The 18,022-nt window shown below is 42.2% G+C and overlaps 1 protein-coding gene across 7 annotated transcripts in view; it reads left to right on the plus strand.

The window, feature by feature from the left end:
* The window catches only part of RRM2B (ribonucleotide reductase regulatory TP53 inducible subunit M2B), an 84,934-nt gene that overhangs the window by 44,651 nt on the left and 22,261 nt on the right, over positions 1–18,022 (plus strand). For all 7 annotated transcript variants that reach the window (XM_033935091.1, XM_033935090.1, XM_033935089.1 and 4 more), the window contains 2 exons: positions 8,703–8,797; positions 12,483–12,616. In XM_033935091.1, the coding sequence (XP_033790982.1) occupies positions 8,703–8,797; positions 12,483–12,616 (229 nt within the window). The remainder of the gene's footprint in view (positions 1–8,702; positions 8,798–12,482; positions 12,617–18,022) is intronic.

Raw genomic sequence — 18,022 nt, forward strand, 5'->3', positions numbered from 1 at the left:
AAGAGGCATTGCGGTAGCGCAGGAAGTCATCCGGCATCGGAGATCAGGGCAGAAGGCAGGCAGTACACATATGCAGCACGGAAGCACACCACGGTGGCAGGGATCATAGCATCGTAAGTGCACATGCGAACTTAGGGTTTTATTATAGAGGATGGGAAAAATTGTCTTGGAACTCGAGTAGGGTTCTGGAACGGATTAAGTTCGGATTCCAAGGTATCACTGTATTATAATGTTGTAACTTTTTATTTTGAAACTGGAGTGGGAATTGGTACATTTTTACTGACTCCATCTCCACAGCTCTGAAGGGCAGATCAGGTTGATACTGAGAATATTGAGCTATAAGAGTATAGGAAGGAAGAAAAAGGGGAGATCCTGGGCATTGTGGATCCATGTGGGAGAGACCATGGGAGTTCTCAGAGAGATGAATAAGAGCAGGATGGTGAATGCAGAGAGCTGAACTGTTATAATAGGAAGTGAGTGAAAGAGGGTGGAGTAGGAGGCCAGGGAAGGAATGAGACAGGAGAGCTAGAGTGAGAGGAATAGATGGAAATTAGATAGGTACATGAAATATAGGTGGAGGACTGAAGTATGAGAGGTGAAATTTGAGTAGGCAGACAGAAAAGAGAGAAAGAGAAAATACGTCAAAGATGGATGTATTAAAGTAACAGCAGAAGTTGGGAAGTACCTCAACTTCAGAACTGGGTTTGCTAGTTACCATCTTTAGCACCTATCCGTTCTGTTTTTCTCTATCTGCTGTGGCCTGAGCGTTCCCAATGAGGAAGAACTAGGTGGAGCTACGAGCTCGGTGTCTGATGCCAGTGGATAACATAAGATGCATCTCCACCATTTCTTGCCAGCTAGACAGCGGTGACCAGACAGTGCTACCAACTTCAGAACTGGGCTTGCTAGTTACCATCTTCAGCATCTACCCATTATGTTTTTCTTCATCTGCTGTGGCCTGAGCGTTTCTGGTGGGGAAGAAGTGGGTGGAACTATGGGTTCAGTGTCTGATGCCAGTGGATGACATCTGCTCCATCTCCACTACTTCTTGCCATAGACGCCGGCGGCAGCTCATGGACGGTACTTTGTGTAAGACATGAGCTGAAGGCTTAGTGAGCCCCTTGGAGAGTCCTAGGAGAATCTCTGGGTTTTTGGTTATCTTGTATATCTGATTAGGTGGTATTTTGTATTTTTAATAGTGTGTTCTGCTAGTGATCTGTCCAAGATTCCTGTTATTCTGGGCCAGACGCAATATGGTGACTTAAGGGTGTTTTTTGGGGTGTAAAGGATAGGATAAGTTGCTTAAGTTCCATTTCTATTTCTTCTAATAAATCAGTAAGGTTGTAAGGGAGGCTTTGGAATGTTTAGTCTTTTCTATTGGTCAGAATAAAAGCATGTTCTGATCTATAGAGCTCCTTATTCTCCAATGAATGTTTTTGAAGATTTATTAGCTGCTAGTGTTAAATTAGCTGTGACATATAAGTGTATTGTGGTATTAGGGGATTTTAATTTTACTACTTACCCTGATGTTAGTGGTACTTCATTAGATTTTATTTTGACTTTATCTGATTTGGTTTTTATTCAGTTGTTGAATTTTCCTACTCACACTTTGGGCCTTGTATTTGATCTAATTTTTGTTTTGGGTACTTCTGAGTCAGTACCATTAACTGATCATCGGCTTATTGTTTTTAATTTTATGTCTGGGGTGGACTGGTTGTTGATCACAGTGTACCTTTGGCAACTAAAGTGCATAATCCAAATTCAGTTGACCTTGAGGCTTTTGTTCTTGGTATTTCAAAAATTTATGATAAACTGAGTGATAATTAATATTTATTGGGTGAGGCAGGTACACTTTGGAATACTGAGGTTCAGAATTTATATGAAAACTTAGCCACTTTTAAGGTATCTAAAATAAAATAATATAAACAATGATGATTTTAGGACTTTGAAGTGAGAACTGAGGAAAACAGAGACTTATGACCTCACCTGGAGTATTGTGTTCAATTCTGGTCTTCTTATCTCAAGAAAGATATAGCGGCACTAGAAAAGGTTCAAAGAAGAGCGACCAAGATGATAAAAGGGATGGAACTCCTCTCATATTAGCGTTCAAAATATTTCATAAAATGATTCCTGATTATATTTCTGAGTTTCCAGGCTATGTTCCAACATATTCTTTACGTTCTTCAAATGAAGCAATTATGTGTTCCTTTAGCTAGACTAGATATGGGCAACTCCGGTCCTCAAGGGCCAGAATCCAATTGGGTTTTCAGGATTTTCCCAATGAATATGCATGAGATTTATTTGCATGCACTGCTTTCAATGCATATTCATTGGGTAAATCCTGAAAACCCGAATGGATTCCGGCCCTCGAGTACCGGAGTTGCCCATGTCTGAGCTAGACTATTTTGTTTAGAAACATCTTATTTTATTTTAAAAATTTATATACTGCCTGTTACCAAGCAGTGTCCAATAAAACATACATATCATTAAGACACATATCATTACAAAGACGAGAACATCTTACTTTACATCTTCATCTTGTAAGTGAGCCTACTCTGTCTTTATGACAGAGTTGTAGAACCCAGCTCCTTTTGATGTTAGATCATTGGATGAAATACTGTACTTTCATTTTGCAAGGCAGTAAAAACTTACCTGTTTTCAATTTAATTTCATCATTAGATGAAATACTTGCAATTTGCAATGGCAGAAATGTATTTGTTCTAATTTTTATTTTTTTATGAATTTATTGTATTTTCATCCTGATTTTATGTACAGTACACCCCCACAAATTCGCAGACTCAGTAATTCGCGGGTTTTTCCATGCTAGCGTTATCGCTCTCCCCTCCCTGTGGTCCACCATCACTTCCTGGTCTCCTTCCTGGACCGCCGGCCGCGATCCGCCTGCTGTCCTTCAGACACCCTCTTCCTTCACCACCCATCTCATGTCCCGCCTTGCCAGAAACAGGAAGCAACCTCGGAAGAGGGCGGGACCCCAGAGAAGATAATGATGTGGGTGATCTTGGGACGAGAAAATACTGTACAGGGTAATTTTCAGTATTCGTAGTTTTTTTAAATTCATGGGGGCTCCAGGAATGTAACCCCCGCAAATTTGGGGGGAATACTGTATTTCTTTTTTTTTTATCATTCTTAATTTTGGGGTTCTGTATTTAGTTTTAATTTGTTTTTTTTATTTGGTTGTTAAGCTTATATATTACTGTCTGATTTATTGTGAATGTCTTGCTGTAACCCGTTCTGGGCTTCTTGCGAGGATGGGCTAAATAACCAAATAAATAAATAAACATGGAAAAAGAACAAGTGGATATCACCCACTGGAAAGAAAACAGAAGATTTGATAAATTAGAAGAGAGAAACTGGGCCCAACATGCTTGGAAAAATAAAATACTAAGAAAACAAAGGTAGAAAAAGTGTTTTGTTTAGAATCTATTAGGTGGAATATGTTAACTTTGGGGAATGTGCATCAAGGATGTCTTTGAATTTGTTGGAAATGCATTTCTGGTTTTATTTCTTTTGTTGCTGGGATAGGGGAAGGGAGAAAGAGACAGAAGATTCTGGGTGAGAGAGCAAAAGAAGGAGATACTGTATTAGTGGGGAGAGGGAATAGAAAGACAACCACAGAGAGAAGGTAGGATGGGAGGAAAGAGAGAGACAGACAGGAGATGCTATATGGTTTGGCATTGATAATAATGTCTCTAATTGGTTCTGAGGGTTTCTAACATTGCATACTTATCCAGTATTTGCAAACAACACACATTCCAGCACTTGGAGTAACCCTTGCAGTGTCCCTAGGGTTCCCCGCTTTCCCCTTTTGCTTTTAATCTATATTTGTCCTCCCTCGGTTCTAGAGTATCCCATTTAGGGATTAAGCTGTTAGCTATGCTGATGACATAACTATTTTGATCCCCACTTCAATTTCACATATCAGTCATGTTATAGCTGAAGTTTTTGAGATAATTGAAAAATGGATGCTCAAATTCAAACTAAAATTAAACCCAGAGAAGAAAAATAATTATTTATGTATTTATCTGCCATCATCTACTTTGTTACTATGTTACTATATGTTCGATGCCTTCGATGTGCCATTGAGAGCGTCAGCACAGTCCATCACTATGAGGTGGCAAACATGACTAAGAGTGTCTGATTTGGATGCAAATGTCTAAGAATTCTTAGCAAACTTGCTTAGGAGACAAGCTGTTTGAGGATAAGATTGAGCAGACTACTCAAAAATCACCAAAGCACGTTCCCACTGACGCGGTCCTGCCCCTCCTCTAACGTACGGGATTGTGTCAGAAGGAACATGCTACTGAGGTCAACAGTGGTCTGCGAGGTTCACTACAGCCGGCCAGCGATCTTCAGCTAGTTGCTTTGAAGAGGAGACCAGGCAGACGTGAGTGAAGAATGGCAGCGGTACATGCTGGCGGGCCAGATTTAGTATAAAGTTGAAAATGTTTGGCGGGCCAATTTTTAACACTCCGCGGGCCAGAGTTTGCTATATCTGCTCTACACAGATGGGAAAAGGGGCAATGTCTGGAAAGTAGTATATACTAATGCTCGAAGTATGGGAAACAAGATTCGTGCTCTAGAAGCTGTGATGGAAGAAGAGGAGTTGGGTATAGTGGCGATCACAGAGACATGGTTCACAGAGAACCATGACTGGGATATAGTTATACCAGGCTATAATCTGTTCAGGAAAGACAGGATAGGAAGAAAAAAAGGAGGAGTAGCGTTATATGTTAATGAACATATTAAAGCCACACAATTGCAGAATCTGCAGTGCAAGGAAGAGGCACTGTGGATCAATTTGGAAAGAGGGAATGGTGAATATATTTACATTGATGTGATATACAGGCCTCCTTCACAGATGGAAGAAGTAGATAGAGATTTTATAATAGACATTCAGAATATATCTAAAAAAGGGGAAGTCTTGCTAATAGGTGATTTTAATAAGCCGGATGTTGATTGGGGTATCCCTATTGCAGGGTCTTCTAGAAGTAGGGAGATTCTGGATTCTCTACAAGGAGAACTGTTCCAGCAGTTGGTAATGGAACCCACATGGGATGGTGTCATACTGGATTTAGTTCTTACAAACGGGGAAAGTGTTTCTAATGTTACAGTGGGTGATCATCTGGCATTCAGTGATCACTGCATGGTATGGTTTAATATTAAGATGGGTATAAAGAGGGCTCATTCAAAAGCAAAGATTCTAGACTTTAAAAAAACTATCTTTGTTCAGATGGGGGTTTACGTCAAGGAATTATTGTCTGGATGGGAACGTCTTGGAAATGCGGTGGGCAAAACTGAAAGGAGCGATTGTAAGGGTGACAAATCTTTTGGGGGCAAGTAAGTAAAAGGAAAAGAAGGCCACTTTGGTTCTAAAAAGTAGTAGCTGAGAAGGTAAGGAATAAGAGGTTAGCTTTCATAAACTACAAAATATCGCAGAAAGAGGAAGACAGGCAAAAATATCTGGAAAAGTTAAGAGAGGTTGGTCATGTAGTCAGGAAAGCAAAGATGCAAATGGAAGAAAAAATAGCTGACACGGTAAAACTGGGAGACAAGACATTTTTTAGATATATTAGTGATAGAAAGAGGTACAAAAGTGGCATTGTGAGACTCAAAGGTGAAGAGGAGGAATATGTAGAAGCTGATAAAGAAAAGGCCGAATTGCTTAACAGATATTTATTTCTGTTCTGTGTTCACAGCTGAAGCGCCGGGAGCAGGACCACAGAAGACAAATGTGAATAGGGATGGAGGAGTAATAGACCCTGATTGATTTTCAGAGGGTTGTGTTCGTGAGGAGCTAGCTAAAATAAAGGTAGACAAAGCAATGGAGCAGGATGGTGTACATCCTAGGGTGTTGAAGGAACTTAGGGAAGTTCTGGTAGCTCCGCTGACTGACCTTTTCAATGAGTATTTAGTCAGGAGTGGTACTGGAGGACTTGCGAAGGGCGGATGTGGTCCCTCTCCACAAAAGTGGAAGTAAGGAAAGAGTAGGGAATTATAGGCTGATAAGTCTGACTTCTGTGGTAAGCAAATTAATGGAAACACTTTTAAAACAGAGAATGGTCAAGTTTCTGGAATCCTGTGGCTTACAGGACTGGAGGCAACATGGATTCACTAGAGGTAGGTCTTGTCAGACAAATCTGATCAATTTCTTTGACTGGGTGACCAGAGAATTGGATAGCGGATGTGCGCTAGATGTGGTGTATTTAGATTTTAACAAAGCCTTTGACAGTGTACCAAATAGACGTCTAATAAATAAACTTGAGTGCCCTTGGGATGGATCCCAAAGTGACGGGCTGGGTCAGGAACTGGTTGAGTGGAAGGCGACAGAGGGTAGTGATCAATGGAGATCGCTCTGAGGAAAGGGATGTTACCAGTGGCATGCCTCAAGGTTTTGTTCTTGGGCCTGTTCTTTTTAACATTTTTATAAACGATATTGCTGAAAGGTTGTCGGGAAAATCTGCAATAGGGTAGACCCGCTGGATGGTGTGAATAACATGAAGAAAGATCTGGCAAAGCTTGAAGAATGGTCTGAAATTTGGCAGCTAAAATTTAATGCTAAGAAATGCAAGGTCATGCATTTGGGCTGCAAAAACCCAAGGGAACGGTACAGAATAGGGAGTGAAGAGCTTACGTGCACGGCAGAAGAGTGAGACTTGGGTGTGATTGTATGTGATGATCTTAACTGGTAAAACAGGTTGAAAAGGTGACAGCGAAAGCTAGAAGGATGCTAGGTTGTATAGGGAGAGATATGGCTAGTAGGAAAAAGGAGGCTTTGATGCCCCTGTATAAGACTTTGGTGAGACCTCATTTAGAATATTGTGTGCAATTCTGGAGGTCACACCTTCAAAAAGATATGAAAAGGATGGAGTCGGTCCAGAGGAAGGCTACTAAAATGGTATGTGGTCTTTATCATAAGGCGTATCAGGACAGACTTAAAGATCTCAATCTGTATACTTTGGAGGAAAGGCAGGAGAGGGGAGATATGATAGAGACATTTAAATACCTTTGTAATGTAAATGCGCATAAGTCGAGTCTCTTTAATTTGAAAGGAAACTCTGCAATGAGAGGGCATAGGATGAAGTTAAGAGTTGATGTGCTCCAGAGTAATCTAAGGAAATATTTTTTTTTACAGAAAGAGTGGTAGATGCTTAGAACAGTCTCCCAGAAGAGGTGGTGAAGACAGAGACTGTGTCTGAATTCAAAGGGGCCTGGGATAGGCACATGGGATCTCTTCGAAAGAGAAAGAAATCATGGTTACTGCAGATTGGCAGATTAGATGGGCCATTTGGCCTTTATCTGCCATCATGTTTCTATGTTTCAACAAATATTTAGTCAAAGAGAAATTTCAAATGATCTCCTTGGGAACCCTTTATCCACTTTTGGAGAAGAATGACTGGCTTTGCTCTCTTGATATCTAAGAAGCCTACATACACATCCCCATCCTCCCAGCCCTCCTATTCACTTTCAAATAGGAACTCATTGTTTCCAGTACAAAGTGTTACCTTTCGGACTAGTGTCAGCACCCAGAGTATTCACAAAATGTTTAGCTGTGGTGGCTGCAACACTCCGCTTTTACAGCTTTCATGTATTCCCTTATCTGTATGACTGATTGATTACAGTCCCATCCTGGTGAAGCTGCACTCCACACATTGACTCTGAATTGACTCCCCAGTCATTAGTAGCGTTATAAAAGCTTTCGATAAACATTGGACTGTAAATGTGTTTTTGGCTTACTACCTAAATTGGATTAAGCCTAATAGAACTTCTACTCACCTATTCCTGTCATTTGATCCTAACAGGCTGGGAACTCCGGTAACCAAGAGAACAATTTCTATATAGTTAGCGGGCTAGGCTACCGCTGGAAGGTCGTATCACAGCACATAAAGTAAGAGCAATGCAAATTTCAGTAGCTTATCTACATTCCACTCCTATTGCAAACAGCATTATTTATTTACTATGCTAGGCAACCTCAGTACTAAGATACTGCAGGTTGGTGACTCCTGTGTTAAATCAAGGAGCAATAAAAGCTAAGTTTTATAGCATCTGTTACTGGTGTTTAGCATTCTCTGGTTAAAGACTAATAGGTCCTTTTACTAAGGTGCGCGAACCGATTTATCGCGCGCTAAATGCTATCGTGTCCATAGAATATAATGGACGCACTAGCATTTAGCATGCGCTAAATCAATTAGCATGCCTTAGTAAAAGAGAGGGTAACTGATATGTAGGGTAGGAATTTAAAAAAATCATGATTTGTTTGCGAGCTCCCAAATTTATGCAAACTATTTTAATGTGAGCCTCATGTTGAACCTTGCTAAGGGTTAGATTTGTTCTATACAATAAAATTACAGGATCATTTATTTACTTTTTTTTTTTTTTTATTACTTCCATGAAAAGCAAACTAAATTATAGCAATAAGTTTTAAGCAGATGCTTTGAACTGCTCCAAGTTAGGTAATTTGAGACAACCCCCCCCCCCTCCCCTTTACAAAACAGTAAGTGCAGTTTTTAGCTCCAATGCTCAAAGAATTCCTATGAGTGTCGGAGCTGTTACCACTGCAGCCGGCACTAAACACCGTGCTAAGGTTTGGTAAAAGGGGGTGAAAATAATTATACTATGTTAATTATACAGTTTTCTATTTAGATAATTGCTGACATTTTTTTCCCCTTTATGCAATTTTTCAGGAAGACTTTATTTAATGCAATTGAAACCTTGCCTTATGTGAAGCAGAAAGCAGAATGGGCTTTGCAATGGATAACAGACAAAGAATCCACTTTTGGTAATCTATTTCCTAATTGTTTCAAGTACATATTTTGCTGTTGTAGAAACTGGAGTATGAAAACATGTACTGCTTCATTCTGGATTATGAAAAGTTGCAAATGAACAGGTAAGCCTGATATACCAAGAATTATGAAAGTGGATCATAATACAGTGGTGCCTCACACAACGAACTTAATTGGTTCCAGGAGCAAGTTTGTTATGCGAAAAGTTCGTTATGTGAAACGCGTTTTCCCATAACAATACATGTTAAAAAAAATAATTCGTTCTGTAGCATAAAATATGCTAAGATGACATAAAAAAAGATAAATTTATCTTGTTAGAGCTGGTGTTAGACACAACTGGGGACTGCAAAGTCCAGGCAGAGGCTTACGGCTCTCTTTGACCAGGGGGGACAGTTGCCCTAGTTGCACTACCCTAACCCTATTCCTGCTATGTGTGACTGTGGTATTCTGTTAGCATGATATTTCTGTGTAGCATTCTATAATAATTTGGCTTATTCAATTTTCTTGATAGTAGAGGGGATATATGTGAAGGGGAAGGGAGACAGGGGTTTTGTTGATCCTTGCTGTGTATTATAATCACCCCCACATACTCCCCAGTACCTTTTTAATCATCCCCCCTCGGTACCTTTTTTAATTCCTCCCATCTTTCCCAGCCAGTGGCGTACAGGCCAGAAGCGCAGAGATCAGGAGCAATTCCTCTGCACGCCTGTGTGGGCCCATGCCGATCTCCGAATGGCTGCAGTTAGTTCTTGTGAGTCCCGCGAGAGCTGACTGCAGCCATTCAGAGATCAGCGCAGGCCCAGGCAGTAGCACAGAAGGCTTGCTCTTGATCTCTGCACTTCTGGCTGGGAAATTTGCTAGACCACCAGTTACGAGTGAGCGGGTGAGATTAAAGTTGCAGCAGTGGTGGCTTTTTTAAAAAAATATGTGGCGGCGGGGGGAGGTTTAAAAATATGCGGTGGCGGCAGAGGCTTAAAAATATGCAGCAGCGGCGGCAGGGGGGTTTAAAATATGTAGCGCCACTGCACAGGGAGCCAGGCGGAGAGAGGGCAGTTAAGGATGCAGCTCGGGCGACTTCGTTGTGTGAAACGAAGTTCGTTGTGGGAAGCAAGACCTGAAGTTCGTTGTGCGCAGCGTTCTCTGTGCGAGGCGTCCGTTATGCGAGGCACCACTGTATTCTGATGAGGGGGGTCATTGTGTGGTTACATTATGTTTTTTTAAGTTTCTAATTTTCTGTGAATACATATATTTACTGTTGAATAAATTCTGTGTATTTGTCCCTGTTAACCGTATCCTTCTCCCCTGCCAACTCCAGACTCCATCCCTTCTATCCAGGGCAGGATTAATTCGTCGAGGGCCCCTAGGCACATAAGTACACTGCCCACCCCACCATGCTCCCAGGCGGAAACAGGAAGCTGCGTCAGAGGGAAGCTTTGGGCAAGCAGCACCGCTTGCACAATTACAGTTCCCGTTGCCTTTCTTACCCACGTTGCTTGCTTGTCTTACTTTCCGTCGATGGGGGGGGCACGTTGTCGATCGTGGGGGGCCCGCGTTGCCGATCGATGCTGGAGGGGCCCATCGCCGTTTGGAAAAAACAATGTTGATGCCCTCCTTCATCGAGCCCCCCTGACCTTTTTGGGCCCTAGGCATGTGCCTACTTGACCTATTGGTTAATCCTGCCCTGCTTCTATCTTGTTATGCAACAGACTGCCTGGCTCCATCTCTTGCAGTATTCAAATACAAGCTAAAAGCCCACTTTTCAAGGCTGCTTTTATAACAAGAAAATATATCATATAAATAGATATTAATTTTGGGGAATGGCCTTACCTACATTGTAAACCAGCACTGTATAATATTTAAGAACAGATACTTAGAGTATTTAAGGAAGAACTAGAATTGTATTTTATGGAGCAAGTTAATTTACAATACTATGTAGGCAATGCAATAATTTTAGCTCTAAATGTAGGAATCTTTAAAGAAGAAGAAAGTACCACAAGACAGAATATTTTTAGAGAGAAGACCGGCTGATTAATTATGCTGGGAGAAAGTAAGTCATTTGGTAATGGAGGTCTTGTGCCTGCAGAGGATAGCTTGCAGAGATGATGGTTCTTTGCTGGAAGAAGGTTTTCAGTTGCAGAATAGCTGGGAGTGGAACATGGAGACTTAGATACAGAGGAAATGTCAAGCAAGGTGTGTTTCACATAGAGAATGACACGGGGACACATTTTTCCCCATTCCTGCAGGAACTCAATTTCCCTGTCCCATTCCTGCGAGTCAGTTGAGACGCACAATTTTCAGGGCAGCAGGTACCTCCATGCGTTTCCTTTTTGGGGGAGGAATGTCATCAAAGACTTTGAGCCTCTCCAGGGCAACCTGGCCATGCTTCATCTTATGTGGCAGCATGCTTCTGACTGCCACCCTTTCTGCATAAATCTATTTTCTTAGATTACTCCTGAGCCCTTTCATTCTGGAGCTTTTTTTCAAATGAAAGAGACTTGCCTCACACACATTTATGCCATGTAAATATTTAAACATCTCTATCCTCTCTTCCCTCTCCTGCCTTTCCTCCAAAGTATACAGATTGAGATCTTTAAGTCTGTCCTGATACGCCTTATGATAAAGACCACATACCATTTTAGTAGCCTTCCTCTGGACCGACTCCATCCTGTTTACATCTTTTTGAAGGTGCAGTCTCCAGAACTGTACACAATATTCTAAATGAGGTCTCACCAGAGTCTTATACAGGGGCATCAATACCTCCTTTTTCCTGCTGGCCATACCTCTCCCTATGCACCCTAGCATCCTTCTAGCTTTCGCCGTCAGCTTTTCATAAGAACATAAGAATAGCCTTACTGGAACAGACCAAAGAGTACCAACATTCCATGTTTGGCCATCGTAAGATCATCACATACTATCACTCCCAAGTCCCGCACAGGGCAGGCAGGGACAGACAGAGCAGGCAGGCCTAGAGGCTGGCAGGCAGGTAGGGACAGAGCACAGGGCAGGGAGGCCCCCCCCCCCCCCGGTACCTTTTTTTAATTGCGGCAGGGCCCCTCTTCCGTACCTGTTCTTAAATGTGGCAGGACCCCCCCCCCATATTTGTTTTTAATCACGGCAGGGCCCCCCCATACCTGTTTTTAATCACGGCCGTGCCCCTCGTACCTATTTTTAATCATGGCAGGATCCCCCTCCACCCTCCCCAATGGTACCTGTTTTTAATCACGGCAATTCCCTCACTGGATGGCTGCGGTAGCGAGAGGCAGTTGCGAGAACTGGCAGCAGCCATTCAGGCAGCGGCGCAGGACCAGGCAGGCATGTGAAAAGCTCACGCCTGCCTTGTTCACCATTCTGCCTCTCGCTGCCACAGCCATCCAGCAAGGGAAGCGCCGGGATTAAAACATGTACTAGGGGGGGGAGGTTGTGATATTCGCTCCATAAGATGTACCCTTATTTCTACCCACTTTATTGGGGAAAAAAGTGCATCTTATGGAGCGAAAAATACGGTAAATATAATTTTTCTACTACCAAAATTTAGACCCTTGTGGAGAAGGGGTTGAGGGGTCAACTTTGATTAAAAAAATAATTGCAGTAAATCAGTTGTAGAATAACAACACTCATGTGATGTGCTTTATGGCTAGGTTTCCACTTTCATATTTTGATTAAATTTATCTTGTGTACCAGGGGAGAGACTAGTTGCTTTTGCTGCTGTGGAAGGAATCTTTTTCTCAGGATCTTTTGCTGCCATCTTTTGGCTGAAGAAAAGAGGTCTCATGCCTGGACTGGCTTTCTCCAATGAGCTTATAAGCAGAGATGAGGTAGGATGTTTAAACTAATTGCATGCACTATAAGAACTTAAGAATAGCCTTACTGGGTCAGACCAATGGTCCATCTAGCCCAGTATCACGCCTTCACGGAGGCCAATCCAAGTCACAAGTATCTGGCAGAAACCCAAATAGTAACAGCAGTCCATGCCACCAATCCAGGGCAAGCATTGGCTTCTCCCATGTCTGTCTCAACAGCAGACTATGGATTTTTTTTCCAGGAACTTGTCCAAACCATTTTTAAAACCAGCTACATTAACCACTCTTACCACATCCTCTGGTAACACATTCCAGATCTTAACTAAACTCTGAGTGAAAAAATATTTCCTCTTATTAGTTTTAAAATATTACTCTGTAACTTCATTGAGTGTCCCCTAGTCTTTGTAAATCTTGATGCAGTGAAAAATTGATCCACTTGTATACATTCTACACCACTCAGGAATTTATAGACTTCAGTCATATCTCCCCTCAGCTGTCTCTTTTTCAAGCCCTAACCTTTTTAGTCTTTCCTCATATAAGAGGAGTTCATCCCCTTTATCAACTTGGTCACTCTTCTTTGAACCTTTTGTAGTGCTGCTATATCTTTTTTGAGTTAAGGAGACCAGAACTGAATGCAATACTCAATGTGAGGTCGCACCATTGAGCGATACAGAGGCATTATAACATTCTTAGTCTTATTTACCATCACTTTTCAGATAATTCCTAGCATCTTGTTTGCTTTCTTGCCCACCGCCACACATTAGACAAAAGGTTTCAGTGTATTGTCCACAATGATATCCATATCTTTTTCTTGAGTACTGGCCTCCAAGGTGGACCCTAGTATCTGGTTTGGATTATTCTTCACTTTGCATTTGTCCACATTAAATTTGATTTGCCTCTTGGGCGCCCAGTCTTCCAATTTCCTAAGGTCTTCCTGCAATTTTTGACAATCTGCATGCATTTTAACAACTTTGAACAGTTTAGTATCATCTGCAAATTTAATCACTTCACTCGTAGTTCTAATTTCCAGATCATTTATAAATAAGTTAAATAGCACCGATCCCAGTACAGATCCCTGTGGCACACCTCTATTTACCCTCCTCATTGAGAAAAATGGCCATTTAACCCTACCTTTAATTTTTGGTCCGATAACCAATTCTTAATCCGCAAGTGAACATTGCCTCCTATCCCATGAATCTTTAATTTTCTCAGGGGTCTCTCATGATGAACTTTGTCAAAAGCTTTCTGAAAATCTTGATAAACTACATCAACCAGCTCTCCTTTATCCACATGTTTATTCACACCAAAGAAGTCAAGCAAATTGGTGAGGCATTCCCTCCCTTGGCTGAACCAAAGCTGACTCTGTCTCATTAAATCATGTTTGTCTATATGTTCCACAATTTTATTTTTTTATAATTGTTTTCACTTTTTTGCCTGGCACCAAGGTCAGGCTTACCAGTCTATAATTCCATGGATCTACCCTGGAACCCTTTTAAAAAATTGATGTGACATTGGCTACCCTCCAATCTTCAGGCACTGCAGACAATTTTAGCGACAGGTTACAGATCACTAACAACAAATCGGAATTTCATGTTTGAGTTCTTTCAGTACCCTGGGATGTATACCATCTGGTCCAGGTGTTTTATCACTCTTTAACTTATAGATTTGGCTTTGTACATCTTCAGGTTCACAGAAATTTATTTCAATTCCTCTGCCTCATTACCCTTGAAAACCATTTCCAATTCAGGAAGATTTCTTACATCTACTTCTGTACAGATCGAAGCAAAGAATTCATTCAGTCCCGTTTGGCTTTCACCATTTTTAAAACCTCTCTATTGCTACTCCCTAAATGTTCTGATTTAACAGTATCCTTCTAATTGGGTCAAGGGCCTATAAATCAGAGATCATGCCAGGAGCTGGGTGGAAGGGAGGGAATTAAAGTCTAAACTGAAGCTTCTTGTGCCTATTAGTTGTGCTTTATACTGATACTATAGAAATTTTGAATTAGCCCCTGGAAATGCTAGCCAGTATACACTAATTACCGAGACGTCTGTGCTAAGAAAAAAAGCATAAAAACTATCCCTAAAACTCCCTTGCTAAATGAGTAATGGCCAGATTCACTAAAGATAGTGGAGTCAATCGCTGTTGGCTGATTTCTGACTGATTTTAAAACAGCGATTGATTCACTATCAAGTTTGCATGCAAATGATTTGAGACCTGACAGTAATGATAGGAGAAGCAGCCTCTTGTCACTGCTGTGAGGGCTTCTGCCAACTTTTAAAATTTTTTTTTCAATCGGGCATATATTTTGCGTGTTTTACACACGCAAAATAGCGGCCCGATTTAAATTTTTTTTTTTTCATAAAAAGCCCCCCCACCCTCTCCCAACAAGTGCCCTCTTCCCCCTCCCTCCCCGAACCAAAAAAAAAAGTGTGCCTCCTCTTCGCCGATGCCCAACACCGCTTTTAAAATTATGGCAGGAGGGTTCCCACTCCCTCCTGCCATCTCTACTACTCCCGTACCTTTAAACAGTTGGGAGCAGGAGAGGTACTCAGTCCCTCCTGCTCCAGGCCTCCTCCAATGAGTGTGTGGCCTTAGGCCCCACACCGGTGCATCATGTGATGCACGGGGAGAGACCTAAGGTCCTGATTGGCTGAGGGGCCTGGGGTGCCTCCGCTAATCAGGGACTTTCTTAGGGAGGAGTCTAAGAAGTCCCTGATTGGCCATTGTTTTTGGACAATCAAGGAATTCCTTAGACTCCTCCCTAAGGAAGTCCCTGATTGCCTGAGGCGCCAATCAGGGCCTTAGGTCCCTCCCCATGCATCACATGCCTAAGGCCGCACTCATCAGAAGAGGAGGCCTAGAGTAGGAGGTACTGAGCATCCCTCCTGCTTCCAACTATTTAAAGGTACAGGGAGGAGGTGGGCTGGGCCGATGGCGGATTTGCCAGTAGGTTATGACAGTTTTTAGTGATGAGATTTGGTGCTCATGAGCAACAAGCTTTCCCCACTTTATCCTTATCAACCAACAAGGGGACACAATCAACAAAATGTGCCAAACAGGTCCCTTGTTGGTTGATAAGGAAGATGTGGGGAAAGCTTGTTTATGTAGCAACGGTTAAGGAATAGTGAGCTGATACCTATGAGACTTTCGATGATCTTAAGCTAAGTAATTTTTCTAATACTTGTATGCAAGCTGTTTTTTGGAAAGTAATAGTGGAAGTTGTTTTTGTGATATCATTTTGGAACCATGACTTAAATATTTTTGGATTTTATTTGATTTTGGAAAGGATTGCAATTAGTTGACTATGCGCATCAGTTTTTTGTAGAACAAGTTTTTTCTTACAGAGTGGAGTTTTTAATTCTCTTCTTTTTTTTTCCTGCTGCTTATTGTGAAGCCAATGATGATACTTTGGGACTTCTTTTAAAACATTTTATAGTAGCTTTGCTACTTGTTGCTAGAGCTTTGAGGCTTCATTTGCTATTTAAATGTAGTAGCCATTTGTATTGATAAATTGTCTTGTATAATTTTATTCAGTATCTAAACTTGTGTTCTAGTTCAATAGGGATGGTATGCTGAATGAACCAAGGGTCTTGCATCCTCTCCCGCGAGCCTGTTGCAGGAGATACTGATCATTGTCTTCAGTACCTACTCTTTCTCCATGCTCTCTGCTGCCCCGTTATTTCTTCTGCAAGTGAGCCTGCAGGAGCAACTATGATCTGCTCAGTCTTCTTTTTTGATTTTCATGTAATTTTTGTGGTTTTTCATGGTATTTTATGTTCCTGTTCAGCTCCAGTGACTGCCTAGCCTGTGTAAGAGGAGCAGATTCCTGTCACCTGCTCAGCCAGCCTGATGGAACTGTAGAGCTCAGAGGTTTCCCCTGCTGTTTGTTCACTCTTTGGCTTGATCAGGAGTGTAGCGCTGGCTGTAAGGGTACAATTTGCATTTCTTTGAAAAGCACACGTGGTGTTTGAATCCTGATCCTGGGGATGGAAGCTCAGTCAGTCTGTTGCCCGACTGGCAGCTGAAGATTCTGAAGAGGCAGCTTTCCTGGTGGCAGAGGTCCTCTCCTTATTCCAGCTACGCTGCAAGGAGCCTGCCTTGTGGGCTGTGAGTAGGGCTGTCACAGCCCACAAGGCAGTTGGGGGGGCCTGAAAGTTTGTTTTTTGAGATTATATTTTGTTTTAGCCTTGTTCCCCTACCCCAATCCTAAAATTTCTGGGTTTTTAGGTCCTCTGATGGAGTTACAGCTGTTTTTTTAGCAAGAAATCCTGGCGGCAGCCATCTTGGATTTTTTCAGTTTGAATTCTAAGTTCTCAAACTTCTTCAAGAAGCCTTGTTTTTGATTCTAACCACTATGGATGGAGTCCTCATGCTCATGAATTCATGTGACATTTGTGCTGATTGGGCACCCAAAGAGCGCCCATGCACCGTATGTTCCACCACGTATGCTGGGCAGGTGGAAACCTCAGGTTATTAATGCTGCCAAACAACTGTTGGGACAGATTGGGCATAATTTTATCCTCATGGAGTCCCATGATGTGGCACCAGTGCCTAATAAAGCTTCTGATGGCCCCAAAGGGAAAAAGAAAGTGCTTTAACCAGCTTCTTGAAGGGGGTTCTTAGTCCTCTATGCCCTTTACACCTAACTTTGTGAATTTGCTCTGGCAAGCCTGTCAGTGGCACTACAGTGCCTTCTGGGTCAGTTAGATAGTGACCATCTGTGCAGCCTCCCTGTGTTTAAACATCTGTTCCTCACGGATGCCTGTCTCTCCCCTGGACACTGACTACTGGTCAGACAGGATCCCAGAAGATGATGATCTGGACACTTATCCTCTCCCAGGAAGAAGCCTTAGTCAGAGACAATGCGACACTGGGTGAAGTGGATCAAGGTCTGAGTGCTGCTGTGGACCAGGGTGAGGACCTCTTATTTCACAGGCTGTTCAGGTCTGCTGCACTGACGGATCTTCTTATTGAGTCTCTGAAGGAGTTCAAAATTGATCCTACTCTGTCTTCTTCCCACTGTTCCCTGTTGAGCGGGGTCTGCTCTCAGCCTACTGCCTTTCTATACACTCAGATATGAAAGTCCAGCTTGAGCACTTGGAGAACCCGGAGGGCTCACTTAAAGTGGCAAAAGCAATGTCCAAGCTATATCCTATGGATCAGGAGTTCCAGCAAATGTTTGCTATGCTTAAAGTGGACTATAGTGGCTCAGGTGACCAAGCGCACATCCCTTCCCAGTGAGGGGGGTATAGTGCTTAAGGATCAACAGCATTGCAGGTTGGACATGTTGCTCAAGACCGCAGTTTGAGGTAACATAGAAACATAGAAAATGACGGCAGAAAAGGGCAACGGCCCATCCAGTCTACCCACACTTGTGACCCACCCCCTAACTTCCTCAATGAAGAGATCCCACATGCC

Source organism: Geotrypetes seraphini, chromosome 2 (genome assembly GCF_902459505.1).
Source record: "Geotrypetes seraphini chromosome 2, aGeoSer1.1, whole genome shotgun sequence".
NCBI classification, from domain to species: Eukaryota; Metazoa; Chordata; class Amphibia; order Gymnophiona; family Dermophiidae; genus Geotrypetes; species Geotrypetes seraphini.